At 39.8% G+C, this 15,308-nt stretch overlaps 1 protein-coding gene across 1 annotated transcript; it reads left to right on the top strand.

The window, feature by feature from the left end:
* Positions 1-27: 27 nt before the first annotated feature.
* Positions 28-3,403, top strand: LOC125858965 (uncharacterized). Its single transcript, XM_049538721.1, has 7 exons — positions 28-177; positions 393-825; positions 1,026-1,357; positions 1,399-1,495; positions 1,613-1,860; positions 2,389-3,099; positions 3,287-3,403. Exons 1-7 carry the CDS (start codon positions 28-30, stop codon positions 3,401-3,403), a joined length of 2,088 nt encoding a protein of 695 aa, XP_049394678.1.
* The last annotated feature ends 11,905 nt before the right edge of the window (positions 3,404-15,308 follow it).

The raw sequence follows: 15,308 nt of genomic DNA, 5'->3' as shown, positions 1-15,308 counted from the left end.
GAAGTATCCTTTAATGTTTGTAAGTCAATGAAACACCCAAGTGATATTCACATGGTCTCCATTGTTGATGTTATTGATGAGGTGGTTGCTAGTGTGAACCATTTGATGTGTATGAGTGAGCCACTTGAAGTCATGCTTGCGAACTGTGATGAATTCAAAATTCAAGGCTATGAAGAGGTAGTAGTTGCTCTTTCAGACTTGGCGGGTATTCAAAGACTCCATTGAAGTTGGACATTGTTCTAAAAAATTGAGAAAGTCCTCCCGCAAAACCATCAACAGAAGAACCACCAAATCAGGAGTTGAAAGTACTTCCCTCACATCTTCGTTATGCTTTCTTGGGGTCAAATAAAACCTTACCGGTGATCATTGCAACTGACTTGCTTGAATGGTAGAAAAAATTGCTTCTTGAGGTGTTGAGAAGGCATATCAAAGTTATAGGTTGGACTATCACTGACATAGTGGGCATTCCTCTCGGTAGTTGCACTCACAAAATTCAGCTTGATAGTGATTGTAAGCCAAGTGTTGAACATCAGTGGAGATTGAACCTACCGATACAAGAGGTGGTGAAAAATGAGATAATAAAGTGGTTAGAGGAAAGTGTGATCTACCCTATTGCGGATAGCAAATGGGTAAGTCAAGTACAATGTGTACCAAAAAAGGGAGTCATCACAGTAGTCCCAAATGAAAAGGGGGAGCTTGTACCGATGAGATCGGTGATCGGATGGAGAGTATGCATGGATTACGGAAAGTTAAATTTGTGGACTGAAAAGGATCAATTTCCCATGCCTTTCATGGATCAAATGCTTGATCGATTCTCCGAGAGAGGTTGGCATTGTTTTTGGATGGTCATTCCGGTTATAACCAAATCTCCATCGGTCCTGAGGACCAAGAGAAAACAACTTTCACTTGCCCATATGGAACTTTTGCCTTCTAACATATGTCGTTCGGGGTATGTAATGCTCCGACAACATTTCAACGTTGCATGTTATCTATTTTTACTGACATGGTTGAGGATTCAATGGAAGTATTTATGGATGACTTCTCTGTTGTGGGTGACACTTTTGAAGCTTGTTTAGCACACATAGAAAAAGTTCTCCAAATATGTGTGGAGACAAATTTGGTCCTAAATTGGGAAAAATGCCACTTCATGGGTAAGGAAGAGATAATTCTTGGTCACAAAGTGTCGCAAAAAGGGCTGGAAGTTGATAAAGCAAAGATTGAAGTGGTTGAGAAGTTACCACCAAAAATTTTGGTGAAGGGTGTTCGTACTTTCTTGGGACATACAGGTTTTTACCTGAGGTTCATCAAAGACTTCACAAAGATTGCACATCCTCTATGCAAACTCTTGGAGAAGGAGGTGAAATTCGACTTTAATGATGCTTGCATGGTGCTTTCAAGTGCTTGAAAGAAAAATTTGTTTCCACCATGATCATCATTAGTCCTGATTGGTCAGAATCTTTCAAAGTAATGCGTGATGCAAGCGACACGGCACTAGGTATTGTATTGGGGAAAAAATGCAAAAAACTTTTTCACCCCATTTACTACTCAAGCAAAACTCTAAACAATGCTCAACGTAACTATACAATTACTAAATAAGAGTTACTTGTGGTAGTTTATGCGTTTGAGAAGTTGTGGGCATACTTGCTAGGTACTAAAGTGATTGTTCAAACTGATCATGTTGCACTGTGTTATCTTATGGCAAAGAAGGATGTTAGGCCAAGATTGATAAGGTGGGTGCTTTTATTGCAAGAATTCGACTTTGAGGTCAAAGATACGAGAGGTTGTGAAAATCAGGTGGCTCACCACTTATCAAGATTGGAAGGCAAGGAAAATGATGAGCTGGAAATCGACATAAATGATGTTTTTCCCGATGAATAGGTATTCACGGTAACTCTCGAACAACCTCCTTGGTAAGCTGATTTTGCCAATTACGTAGTGTGTGGATTAATGCCAGACGAAATAAACTTCTACCAACAAAAGAGGTTCTTGTTCAATGTTAAGAAGTACTTTTGGGATGAACCATATTTATTTAGAGAGTGTGCACACCATTTCATTAGGAGATGTGTTCCGGAAGAAGAAACCATTGAAATTCTCCATGCTTGTCATGGTTCATGGGTTGGGGGTCATCATGGTGGTGTACGTACAACTGTTAAAGTTCTACAAAGTGGGTACTATTGGTTGTCTCTCTAAAAAGATGCTCATGAGTTCGTCAAGAAGTGCACTCAATGTCAGAAACAAGGTGAAGTGTGCAAAAGACACGAGTTACCTCTTACGCCCATTTTAGAAGTTGAGTTATTTGATTTTTGGGGAATAGATTTCATGGGCCCATTTGTGAGTTCGTTTGGTAATAAGTATATTTTGGTGGCTGTAGATTATGTTTCTAAATAGGTGGAGGCTGTTGCAATTCCAAACAATGAAGGAAAAAATGTTGTTCAATTCCTGAAACGCTACATTTTTGCTAGATTTGGTACTCCTAGGGATATTATTAGTGATGGGGGATCCCACTTTTGCATCAAGTGGTTCTCTGCCACATTGAGTAAGTATGGAGTGAAACACAAAGTAGCAACTCCGTATCATCCCCAAATGAGCGGCCAAGTTGAAGTGTCAAACTGGGAGATCAAAAGCATGTTGGCCAACACAGTGACTGCTAATAGGACTGATTGGTCTCGAAAGCTTGATGATGCACTATGGGCGTATCGTACCGCATACAAAACACTAATTGGTATGTCTCCGTATCAGCTAGCTTTTGGTAAATCTTGCCATCTACCAGTTGAATTAGAAAACAAAGCATTGTGGGCATTGAAAGCTCTAAATTTGGACTGGACAAAGACTTCAAAAGAGAGAGTAGAGCAGTTAAATGAGTTGAACGAATTCATGTTCAAAGTTTATGAATGTTTAGCCCTTTACAAGGAAAAGATGAAGAAATGGCATGATGCTAAAATGCTTAAGAGGGAGTTCAGAGTGGGAGACTTGGTGTTACTATACAACTCTCGACTTAGACCCATTCCAGGAAAGCTCAAGTCCAAATGGTCAGGACCATTTAGAGTGACACGAGTGTTTACAAATATTGCCATTGAAGTTGAAGGTCAAGAAGGACATGTATTTAAAGTGAATGGCAACGCTAGAAGTTATACTTTGGCGAGTGCCAAGAGATTTCTATGATTGAGGTGGTGTACCTGAAAGATGTTTGAGAGCATTTCCACGTCATGTCACGACATTAAATAAGGCACTTCTTGGAAGGCAACCCATGTGTTAGTATTTTAAATAATGTGTGTTGATTTTGCAGGTGCAAGATATTATGCGAGAAGAAGATGCTATTGGCGGATCACCGAACCTATTCGGCGAGCACGACATAGTCCTCTCTATGGACTTGAAAAATGGGGCTGAGATTTTGGAACATTGAGCGGGAGACCTTCATCACTCGGCGAATCACCGATGTGCTTAGGCGACCCCATTTTTTTGCCCTTTTACTTCGGCGCTGACAATGTAAATCAATGATTATTTGGCGATGTTCCAAGTCCATTATGAGAGTCACTGACCTGTTCGGCGACCTCCTGCATCTCTGCCAATTTTCCCATTTCTGCTTGTGTCACCCACTGGAACTAAGAGCAATATTTAGCTAATTGGGCGCACCACCGAAGCATTTGGCGACTGCTTCATTTTCTAGCCAACTAGGCGCTTAGTGAAGATTCCTTGTCACCTTGCTGTGCATGTTTACATACTAGAATTTTATCTTTATTTGCTAGTTTTTATGTTTATTCTTGTTTTATTTGCGGGATTGTCCGTTCTTTACTCACATTGGGGACAATGTTGAATGCTTTTGGTGGGGGTGGGTACTTGATCACTGAATTCCTCTATGTTATTGGACCCTTTTGGACCCATTTTTGCCACCTCTTGATTGTGTTTAATTGTGGTTGTTCTTGTGCGAATTTGAGTGTCGGTTGTGATCAATATTGATGTCCTGAATGGTGCTCTCAATCGAATAAACATGATGTACGGCTATGACGAGGCCAAATGAAGTTGCATAGGCAATATGTGAACTTTTTGCATCTCATTGTGACTAGCCGATTGTCAAATTGAGTCTCTTGTGATGAACATTGCACACTAGCGAAAGTATGGAGTCTTGTTTGACATTGGTGCCAATGTCTTGTGGGATGAGCTTACCGTGAACCATGTGTGATAACACCTAATATTTGCCCCGTTTGTCCAGTTGACCAAGTGATGTGAGCGCTTGAAATGATCTTAGGCAACAATTTTAAAGAGCGAAACAATTTAACATTATACCTCTTTTGTGGCCTACCTTGTGAGCGTGTGATCTTTGCTTGAACACCCTTTGAGCCTTATCCTTTTCTTGGAAGAAACTTGATGAAATTGTGACCTTTCTTTATCCCTTCACTCATAACCCTCATTAAGTGTGGTTTGTTTGAATAGCCAATTTAGGCTTTTGGCCTAAGTTGGGGGTGTGGTGAAAAGAGAAGGTAAATCAAGAAGTGCAAAGAAGTCCCCATTGATCCATGGTTGTGAAAAAGATGGAACCCTCCATACAAAAAAAAGAATGAAAAAGTTTTGAAATAAAGTTGCAAAGCGCAAAAGAAATGGGGTGTCCGAAGTCCATGGAAAGTGAATAAAGGGGTGACTTATGAGCATAAATGAGAATGATAAGGAGAAGGAAACGAAGTGTTTTTCATACCACATTTCATGAATATAGTAGCCACTGAGCCTAAATTACCATACCTTTACACTCTGCTGCTTTACAAGCCTTGAAAAGACCTTTTTGATCTTGAGTGAGCTGAAACAAGTGTTGGTTGGAAAATAAGGGCAAACTGACGGGTGAGTCATGCACGTGTTCATCTTTTTGAGTGTGACAGTTGTTTGTGATTCCAGAGCTATAAATTGTTGAACAAATTATGTGTGAATATGGAATCACCTTTGTGTGAGGGCACTTTGAGTACATTTGTTGAGCTTGAACTTCCATTTGTAGCAAGTATTGTGAACTTCAGAATCTTTGATAATAGTGAGTTACACTTGAATCTTTGAGTACACAATTGATCCTTGCATGAGTAAGTTGAGTCTTGTTGTGTGCATTCATGATTGAGTCTTGTGTAACACTATTGGAGACATTTTTTTAAACTATTGAACTTGAGTTTTACTTGAGGACAAGAAAAAGTTTAAGTTAAGGGTGTTGATGAGTTCGAGATTTGGACTCATTTTGGGCTTTATTTATATAGATTTATTGTCCTCAAATGCTTATTTTGTGCCAACAACTGATGTTAACCCATTGATCTTCAGATACATGGATTAAGGAACAAAGCTAGAATAGAAATGGGCAATAGAGACAACACGAGCGAAAAAGAGAAAGGAAAGACAAGCCTGATGATCGCTGATGAGTCCACAAATTGGACTCATTTAGGGCTTTATTTTGATAAGAATAGTGTCCTCGAATGCTTATTTTTTCTAAATATCTTATGAAAACCCTTAAGTTTCAGGTATTTGAAGTTTTAGTGAAAGCATGGACACTTTGGAGCAAAAAGGAACAAAAAGGCTGAAAAGAACGACGAAGCTGAACCCCGAGCATTGCCAAGTACACTTGGCAATTCACCGAATGGATTTACTCCGCCCTTTGTTCCAGTACGCGAAGCCCTGATGGAGAAGGATAAAAAAGTCAATGAAAGAAGTAGTCGACGCTTCACCGAATAGTTTCGCAAAGCAGTACTATACCGCCAAATGGTCCAGAACGTGAAGGTGTTGAAGGCAAGCATGAAACGGCGATGAGACAGACGAAGGGCGAATCGCCGAAGTCATTCGGCGACATCGACTAATTTCACCGAAAGATCCGCCAACACTATTTTCTGAAGTCTATAAATACTGAACTTATTATTATTTTTAAGTGTAGAACTTTTATTTTAAATTTCAAGAATAGAATAGTACTTTTTAGATATTTTCTCTCAAGTTTGGAGGTGATTTTTGGGAACTTGAAGAAAGGAGTTCATCTTCCCCAAGTTGGAAGTGGGTCTTCTCTATTCTTCTTCTTTTGCTCAAATTAAGGTTTAATTTNTCAAGTTTGGAGGTGGTTTTAGGGAACTTGAAGAAAGGAGTTCATCTTCCCCAAGTTGGAAGTGGGTCTTCTCTATTCTTCTTCTTTTGCTCAAATTAAGGTTTAATTTCTTATACCCATTTTATTTTACTATCATTTTAGGTGTATTTTGTTATTACTTGATGTGTGGCTAAAAATCCCCATTCTTGGGTGTGATTTAGCAAATATCTGTTGATATTATTGTTGGGTCTTGCTTGCTGATAGGTTAGATGTAGTTTAATGGTGATTTCACCTAGTGGTTGTGGTTTAATCTAAAGGGTTTGTAGTTGCAAATATAAAGCCACTCATGTGTTTTCGAATTGCCCGAGATGGAGGTCGCGAAACCAAGACCACTAGACTGATGGCCTAAGGAGTGGGTCGACATGAGGTTTAGCCCCAGAGGGTGAGCCCTAGTCCCATATCCTAACACTCAGCTTGAGAGAGTGAGTGGGGTAAGGCGTAGGCTGGTCTTCATACGGCAAATGGGTGTCCGATAGGAACGCATTTGAAATGGGAGAAGTTGCCCGAGAGGGAACTTATTTCCATTTAAAACTTAGCCGCGTCACTATTATGTTACAAATTTCTTGTCAAATGCATGTACCCAACTATTTATCTCAACTTGTATTGCGGTCACAACCCAAGAATATTTCCCCATACTTGATTTTCTTGCTAATTTTTGCTGCTTTTACTACTTGTAACGAAATCCCAAAATCGATATTTGACACTTTCATGTCACCCCTTTTATTTACTATGTTTTTGTTCGTTAACATCTTTAGCTACGACTAGTTAGAGTTAAATTTTATTTTTCTATCAATTCTCAAAACCACTCCCTTGAGACATGACCCCAACCTTTAGTTGGGTTACTATACTATCGACGATCATAGACACTCATACCGTAGGTTAGTGTCGTTGGTCACGATAAGCATCAAAATGGCACCGCTGTCGGGGAGTGGTGTTATTTGAGAATTTTTAGATTAGTAGAATTTTTGTTCTTTTTAGTTGTAATTTACAAATTTAATTTTCAGTTGTGCTTTGTGTATTTGTGTGCTACGACCAGCCATATGAGTACAGACGGAGACAATAGCTGCCAAGCGGGCCACTCAGTAGGTGGTGCTTTTCATCGAGACGACATCAACGATGCTAATAGTGTTTATCATCCTGCCGGCATGGGCGAGATGGGTGAAACTTGCATACCACAAGCTGAGGGGAATGTAATGTTCGAAGTTACCAGCGCAATACTCCAACTCATACATTCGAGAGGCTTATTTGGAGGGTTGGAGCATGAAGATCCACACAATCATGTGAGAAGCTTTGTGGAAGTGTGCACCCATTTATCATTCAAGAACCTATCTCAAGAATCCATACGGTTTCGCTTATTCCAATTTTTGTTAACTGGGGGTGCCACTAAATGGTTGATTGAGCGCCTGAATAACTCCATTAGATCATGGGAGGAGTTGGTTGTGGCAATTCACAAAAGATTCTTTCCTTCATAAAAAATGATGAAGCTGAGAGACGATATCCAGAATTTCAAGCAACAGGAGGGTGAACCAATTCACTAGTCATGGACAAGGTTCAAAAGATCGTTGCGTAAGTACCCAACGCATAGGCTACCAGGTGAGTTGCTGCTACAATACTTCTACCGTAGTCTGGATTCGGTGAATGAAGGAATAGCTGATCAATTGGTGCAAAGAGGAATAATGTTACAATCATTTGAAGTAGCCTCATTTCTCCTAGATGGTATGACTAAAGTAAACCAAGCATGGTATACCAAAGATGATCAAGTCTCTCCACTATGCTTCCAATTGACGCAAGAACAGATCGAAAAAGAAAGGGAAAGGGACGAAAACATCAAGAAGATGTTATCTCAAATGAAAATGCTACAAGAACATACGAAGGGGACATGTGGGGTGTTTCGAGTTGAGGAGAGTTCTTCTTCCGGTTACTCAAGGCCGGGGGAGAATAAGGTTGGAACTCCAGAAGATACGAGGAGGGTTTCCACACACACTATCAACCGTGTGGTGGGAATCAAGGTTGGAACTATTATAGAGGAGAAGAACCAGGGAGATATTGGAAAGATTGGGCTGAGAAGGATGGTCAAGATGAGGACCATATTCACTTGTGTGAAATCCCAAAATCTAAAGGAAGTGCAAGTAGTCCTCGGTTAAATGAGTTGTTATCACGCATATTCGACAAAGTTGAAGGCTCTGATGATCTTCTAAAAGGAATGATAGATGACTTTTCATCATTGAACAGCAAAGTAAATTCTCATGCGGATGCCATCAAAATGTTGGAAGGTAATTATGAGCTCAATTAACATCCACAACACCTATGGACCATATTGAAAGAGAGTTAGTTGTGGTTACTCGTAGCGGTAAGGTGGCGATAGGGGGTATGATGGAAGATGAGGATACTCAAAAACATGAAGGGAGTCAAAGAGCAGAGGAACAAGATTTGCTTATTCAACAAGGCCTTACTAAAGAACCATATGAGGAAGGAGATCAACAAGTTTAAGTTCCAAAAGTCATACATCCCTTACCCAAGATACCTCCACCATTTCCCCAATGTTTAAAAAAAATGAAGATGAGAAGTTCAAAAAAAATTTGTCAGTCTTCAAGATATTATCAATCAACCTTCCTCTGGTAGAAGCATTGCTGGAAATGTCGGGTTACGCCAAATTCATGAAAAAGTTGGTTACAAAGAAAAGGAGCTTGGAATATGAAACGATAGAGGTGCCCCATAGTTGCAGTGCAATTATGAAAAATGATTCAATCACTAAGAGAGAAGATCCTAGAGCATTCACAATCCCGTGCATAATTGACATGCTCCAATTTGCTAAAGCCTTGTGCGACTTAAGGGAAAGTATCAACTTGATGCCCTGTGCAATATACAAGAAACTTGGTTTGGGTGAACCAAAAGCACCCACAATGAGACTCCTCATGGCTAATTGATCAATCAAGCACCCAATCGGAATACTCTATGACATATTAGTAAAAGTGGATCGGTTCATCTTTTTGGCTGATTTTGTGATTCTAGACTGTGAGATCGATGCTGAATTTCCCATTATTTTGGGAAGGCCTTTATTAGCTACATGGAGAGCACGAGTGGATGTTTAAAGAGGAAAATTGAAGTTCTGTGTGAATGATGATAAGGTGACCTTCAATATTTGTAAGTCCATAAAGCAACCAAGTAACATCCATGTAGTGAACACTGAGGATGTGATAGATAAGGCAGTGGCAAGTGTGACTCATTTAATGCGCAATAATGAGCCACTTGAATCTGTGCTAGCTAATTATGATGAATCCGAAGTTCAGGGTTACGAGGAAGTGGTAGATGCTTTATCAGGATTAGGAGCATATTCAAGAATCCAATCAAATTGGATATCGATCTGAAAAACAGAGAAAGCCCCCTACTAAACCATCAACAGAAGAACCACCGAATTCGAAATTAAAAGTCCTACCCTCTCATCTCAAATATGCCTTCTTAGGGGCTAATAAAATTCTACCGGTAATTACTGCTGCCAATTTGCTTGAAAGGTAGGTGAAATTGCTCATTGAAGTACTGCGGAAGCACATAAAAGCTATTGGATGGACAATAGCCGATATCGTAGGAATTCCTCCTAGTATCTGCACTCACAAAATCCGGCTCGACAAGGAATGAAAGCCTAGTGTTGAACATCAACGAAGAATAAACCCTCCAATGCTAGAGGTGGTAAAAAGGGAAATCATCAAGTGGTTGGATGCAGGGGTGATATACCCTATTGCAAATAGTAAGTGGGTAAATCAGGTGCAATGTGTGCCAAAAAAGGGAGGAATAACCGTGGTCTCAAATACAAAAGGAGAACTTGTGCCAACAAGACCAGTAACTGGGTGGAGAGTGTGCATGGACTATTGAAAGCTTAAATCATGGATCGAGAAAGATCATTTTCCGATGTTTTTTATGGATCAGATGCTTGACCGATTATCAGAAAGAGGATGGTACTATTTCTTGGATGGATACTCCGGCTACAATCAGATCTCTATTGCGCCAGAAGATCAACAGAAAACCACTTTTACTTTCCCTTATGGAACTTTCGCATTCAAAAGGATGTCATTCGGGCTATGTAATGCCCCAACAACATTTCAGCGTTGCATGCTATCTATTTTTGTACATATGTTTGAAGTCTCTATAGAGGTGTTCATGGACGACTTCTCAGTCGTTGGGGATACATTCAAAGAATGCTTGACTCACTTAAGACAGGTACTCCAAATATGCGTTGAAACAAATATGGTTCTGAATTGGGAGAAATGTCACTTTATGGTAAAAGAAGGTATTGTTCTTGGGCATAAAGTATCACAAAAGGGGCTGGAGGTTGACACGGCGAAGATTGAGATCATTGAGAAATTACCCCCGCCGATTTCAGTAAAGGGTGTTCGCATCTTTTTAGGGCACACAGGATTTTATAGAAGGTTCATCAAAGACTTCTCAAAGATTGCACTCCCATTATGCAAACTCCTAGAGAAGGAAGTGAAATTCCACTTTAATGATGCTTGTATGGCTGCATTTCAGTGTTTGAAAGAAAAGCTAATATGCACCCCGATCATCATCAACACTAATTGGTCCAAATCTTTTGAGTTAATGTGTGATGCCAGTGGTATGGCACTAGGGTTTGTGTTGGGGCAGAAGCGCAACAAAATTTTTCACCTAATCTACTACGCAAGCAAGACTCTAAATAGTGCCCAGCAAAATTTTACGGTCACCGAACAAGAGTTACTTGCAGTAGTCTATGCATTTGAAAAATTTAGGGCATACTTGCTAGGCACCAAAGTAATCGTACACACTGATCATGTTGTACTCCATTATTTGATGGCAAAGAAAGATGCAAAACCACGATTGATTAGGTGGGTACTACTATTACAAGAATTTGATTTCGAGGTGAAAGATCAAAAAGGGTGTGAAAATCAAGTAGCTGACCATTTATCAAGGTTGGAAGCAAGGGAGAATGTCGAGCACGAGGTTGACATAGATGGCTCTTTCACAGATGAACGGGTGTTTGCAATATCCCTCAAACATACACCATGGTACACAAATTTTGCAAATTACATTGAGTGTGGGCTGATGCTGGACGAGTTGACCTTTTACCAACAGAAAAGATTCCTTTTCAATGTTAAAAAGTACTTTTGGGATGAGCCATACTTGTTCCGAGAGTGTGCTGACCATGTCATCAGAAGGTGTGTTCCTAAAGAAGAAGAAGTGGTAGAAATTCTCCATGCTTGCCATACATCACCAGTGGGAGGTCACTATGGTGGTGTTCGCACCACCACTAAAGTTCTCCAGAGTGGATATTACTGACCATCACTCTACAAGGATTCACATGAGTTTGTAAAGAAATGCTTTAAATGTCAGCAGCAAGGCGGAGTGTCTAGAAGAAATGAATTACCTCTCACGCCTATTTTAGAGATTGAGCTATTCGATGTATGGGGGTTAGATTTCATGGGCCCATTTGTGAGCTCGTTTGGAAACAAATATATCTTGGTGGTTGTGAATTATGTTTTCAAATGGGTGGAAGCCATCGCACTTCCAAACAACGAAGGAAAAAGCGTCATTCAATTCATGGAACGCTACATCTTCTCCAAATTTGGCACTCCGAGAGCAATCATAAGCGACGGGGGATCCCACTTATGCAATAAGTGGTTCTCAATGGCACTGACTAAATATGGGGTGAAACACAAAGTGGAAACCCCATATCATCCCCAAACAAGTGGCCAAGTCGAAGTGTCGAATAGGGAAATCAAAAGCATCTTGGCCAAGACAGTAAATGTCAATTGAACTGATTGGTCTAGGAAACTCGATGATGCACTATGGGTATATCGGACTGCTTACAAAACACCTATCGGGACTCTCCATATCAGTTGGTTTATGGTAGGGCTAGTCATCTACCCATTGAGTTAGAACACAAAGCATTATGGGCATTGAAAGCTTTAAATTTAGACTGGTCAAAAACTTCAAGGGAGAGAATAGAGCAGCTAAATGAACTGGAAGAATTTTGACTCAGGTCATATGAAAGTTCAGCCATCTATAAGGAGAAAAAGAAGAAATGGCATGATGCTCGGATACTCAAGTGAGACTTCAAGGTAGAATATTGGGTTCTGCTATACAATTCGCGACTTAGACTCTTCCATGGAAAGCTCAAATCCAAATGGTCTAGACCATTTTGAGTAACGCGAGTGTTCATCAATGGTGACATAGAAGTTAAAGATCAGGAAAGACCTCCATTTACGGTGAATGGTCAACGTCTAAAAATGTATCTGGGAGATTGTCATGAAATTTCGTTGGTTGAACTTGTATATTTGGAAGACGTCTGAAGGCACTGCTGCGTCGTGCCACGATTAGCCAGGATCACCTCTTTACCTCCTCTTTGTCTTTCTTTACTTTGCCTTATGGATTCTGTATTACTTGCATTTGAGGACAAACTGCTGTTTATTTGTGGTGGGGTGAGGCCTACACCTTTTGTGTGCTAGTTAATACTTGTGTTTTGGTGTACAGTTGGGTTATATGTTTCAAGTGAGTTTTTAAAACTGCTTTTGCGATTGTTTGAGCTTATGGCTCTCTTTTAGGTTTAATTACAAAATGATTTTGACCCTTCCGAAAAATTTTGAATTTTTCGCACAATTTTGCCACCCCTCGTGAGTTGAATGTGGCTGTTATTTTGCAAAAAAAATAAGTCTCAGTTTCGATCAATACTGATGACTTAAATAGTGCTCTCAATTGAATGAACATAAATGTATGCCTACGATGAGGCCAATGAAGTTTCATAGACAATATGTGAACTCTTTGCATCTCGTTGTGACTAGTCATATATCGAATTGATTCTCTTGTTATGACCGTTGCACACTAGCGAAATTCTGTAGTCTTGCTTAACTTAAGTGTCGATGCCTTGTGTTATTAACTTGCTTTGAACCATGCATGAATAAACATAGAATTTTCCTTGTTAGTCTGATTAATTTAGAAAGGTGTCCTCTTGATATGATCTTAGGCAACTTTAAAGAGTGTATGCCAAATTTGACATATACCTCTTTTGTGACCTACCCGTGAGTGTGTGAAATTCTTTTAAACACCCTTTGAGCCTTCCCTTTCTTTGGAAGAACCTTGATGAACCCTAGACCTCACTTGACACACTAACTATAACCCTCTTAATTTGTGGTTTAGTGAATAGCAAACTTAGGTCAAAAGCCTAAGTTGGGGGTGTGGTGAAAAGGAAAAGGAGAAGTCAAGAAGTGTAGGAAAAGTTCCCCTTAACCCATGGTGTTGCAGAACAGTGGAAAATTTTTCACTCACCCCCATTACAAGCCTTATAAAGACCTTTTTGATCTTGAGTAAGCCGAATCAAAAGTCGATTGGAAAATAAGGGCAAACCTATGGGTGAAAACATACATTGTGTTCCTCCTTTTGAGTGTGAGCATTGTACCTGATTCCTGATCTAGAATTGATTAACCTCTTTGTGTGAATATGGAATAATTCTTCATGTGAGGGCATTTAGATACTTTTTGTCAAGCTTGAACTCGCACAAGTAGCAAGTATTGCGAGCATGAGAATCTCTGGTAATGGTGTTGTAACACTCCGAAAATCTAACGACCTAAGCTAGAGCCTAATTGATGACTAATAACTTAATGAGAGTAGAAATGATGTTTCAAGACCTAATTTAATATAACTAAATTGGTAAGTAATTGTTAGTGCATAAACATCAAGGAGCGGCCATGACGTCCGGAAACTAGTGCATTGAACTAGTGAGGTGCTAGGTCTTGAAAATTGACTTTAGAGTGTCGTAGGTGGACAAAAATTTGTAAAAAGGGTTCAAAATTGTAATACTTCATGTTTAGGGTCCAAACGTCCGGGTATGACTCCCCAAGGACCACCCAAGGGGTCCTTAAGGAGGACCCTAACTTGGACCCAAAAGTTGGCACAACTGCAGCTAGCGACGAGACCAAGACTTACGGCTAGTAGAATGGTCTACGGACCGTGAGTCATGGTCATAATTTCATAAATAGTCCTGGGAGTCTTGGCCCCCAAAAAGGGAGCCTCAGTCCCAAACCACGACCATACAGTACGGTTTGTAGACCGACTAACGCTTCGTGGAAAGGGTCCTGTGAGTAGAGACTTAGTCTGCTCACCAAGACCCTTGTCTGCACCCTCTCAGTACCAAACCACGAGTGGCCAGCATGGCCCGTGGTTCAATCAACACCCCATGGACGGGGACTCGTGGATGGCACTCGAACTCACTGCCTCCACACAGTTTAAGTGGGGGTAGTTTAGTAATTTACTAATTAATTGCTTATGGGTTAAAATCGGTTACAAATAGTTATTTTAGGTTCATTATGGTATTATTAAGTGATAACCAAGTCTTCCACCTTATAACTCCAAATCATAAAATCAAAACCCACTTCTCTCTAAACTTTCTCTCTAAAGGCTCTAGAAGGAGAAGACTTCATTGGAGCTAGGGTTTCAAGGTTTCTTCCTAAATTTCTTGGAGTTTATCCATTGATTCTCAAGGAATCAATTAAGGTATGGTTGATCTTCACTCTTGGGACCCTTTCCCCAAGAGGCTCTCTCAAAATTGGATTTCAAAGTTCCCCAAATTCTAGGTTTTCTCTCAATTTCGTGGGTCACTTTCCAAATGTGTTTTTATTGACTTATAATGATTAATTATGGTTGTATATGATGATTTGTGGATGAATTAATGTCATGTTGATGTTTTTTTTAACAAATCCCCACAAGACCCATGAATTCTCCTTCTTTCTCACTTTAAACCCTAGTATGACTTTAATGGTGAATGAAGGATGTGAATCTAATATGTAAATTGTGGTATTCATTATTATATTATGATGTTTCTCTATATTATGGATGATTACCATGAGTTAGGGTTGAGTCTTGATGTGATCCTTGAAGGTTATGAATGAAAATTGTCAAATAGATGAATGTTCATATATTGAATTGTTGATCCACTTATGGTGGAGGTGCTACATGATTATGAATTGTAGTGAGTGAGTTATGTTTCCTCTTCCCTACAACCCCAAGTCTTGACAAGTATGCTATGATACGAACATGAATGTTAAGTTATGATTATGGTAGTGTTGGTATGATGAATAGAAGGTAAATCTCATGAACACTTTATGACTATGTTATGAATGAACATAATTATATGTTGATAGTTCTACAATGAAAGGTTATTCTCATCTTAGGACTTGTGAGCTATATGATG

The sequence above is a fragment of the Solanum stenotomum genome, chromosome 3, assembly GCF_019186545.1.
Source record: "Solanum stenotomum isolate F172 chromosome 3, ASM1918654v1, whole genome shotgun sequence".
In the NCBI taxonomy this organism is placed as follows: Eukaryota; Viridiplantae; Streptophyta; class Magnoliopsida; order Solanales; family Solanaceae; genus Solanum; species Solanum stenotomum.
This window is presented reverse-complemented; position numbering and strand designations above follow the sequence as displayed.

Coding starts and splice junctions, on each gene's coding strand:
- LOC125858965 (XM_049538721.1), top strand. CDS start 28: ATGAAACACCCAAGTGATATTCACATGGTCTCCATTGTTGATGTTATT. Junction 826..1,025: donor TGATCGATTCTCCGAGAGAG/GTTGGCATTGTT, acceptor ATTCAATGGAAG/TATTTATGGATGACTTCTCT. Junction 1,358..1,398: donor GCAAACTCTTGGAGAAGGAG/GTGAAATTCGAC, acceptor GGTGCTTTCAAG/TGCTTGAAAGAAAAATTTGT.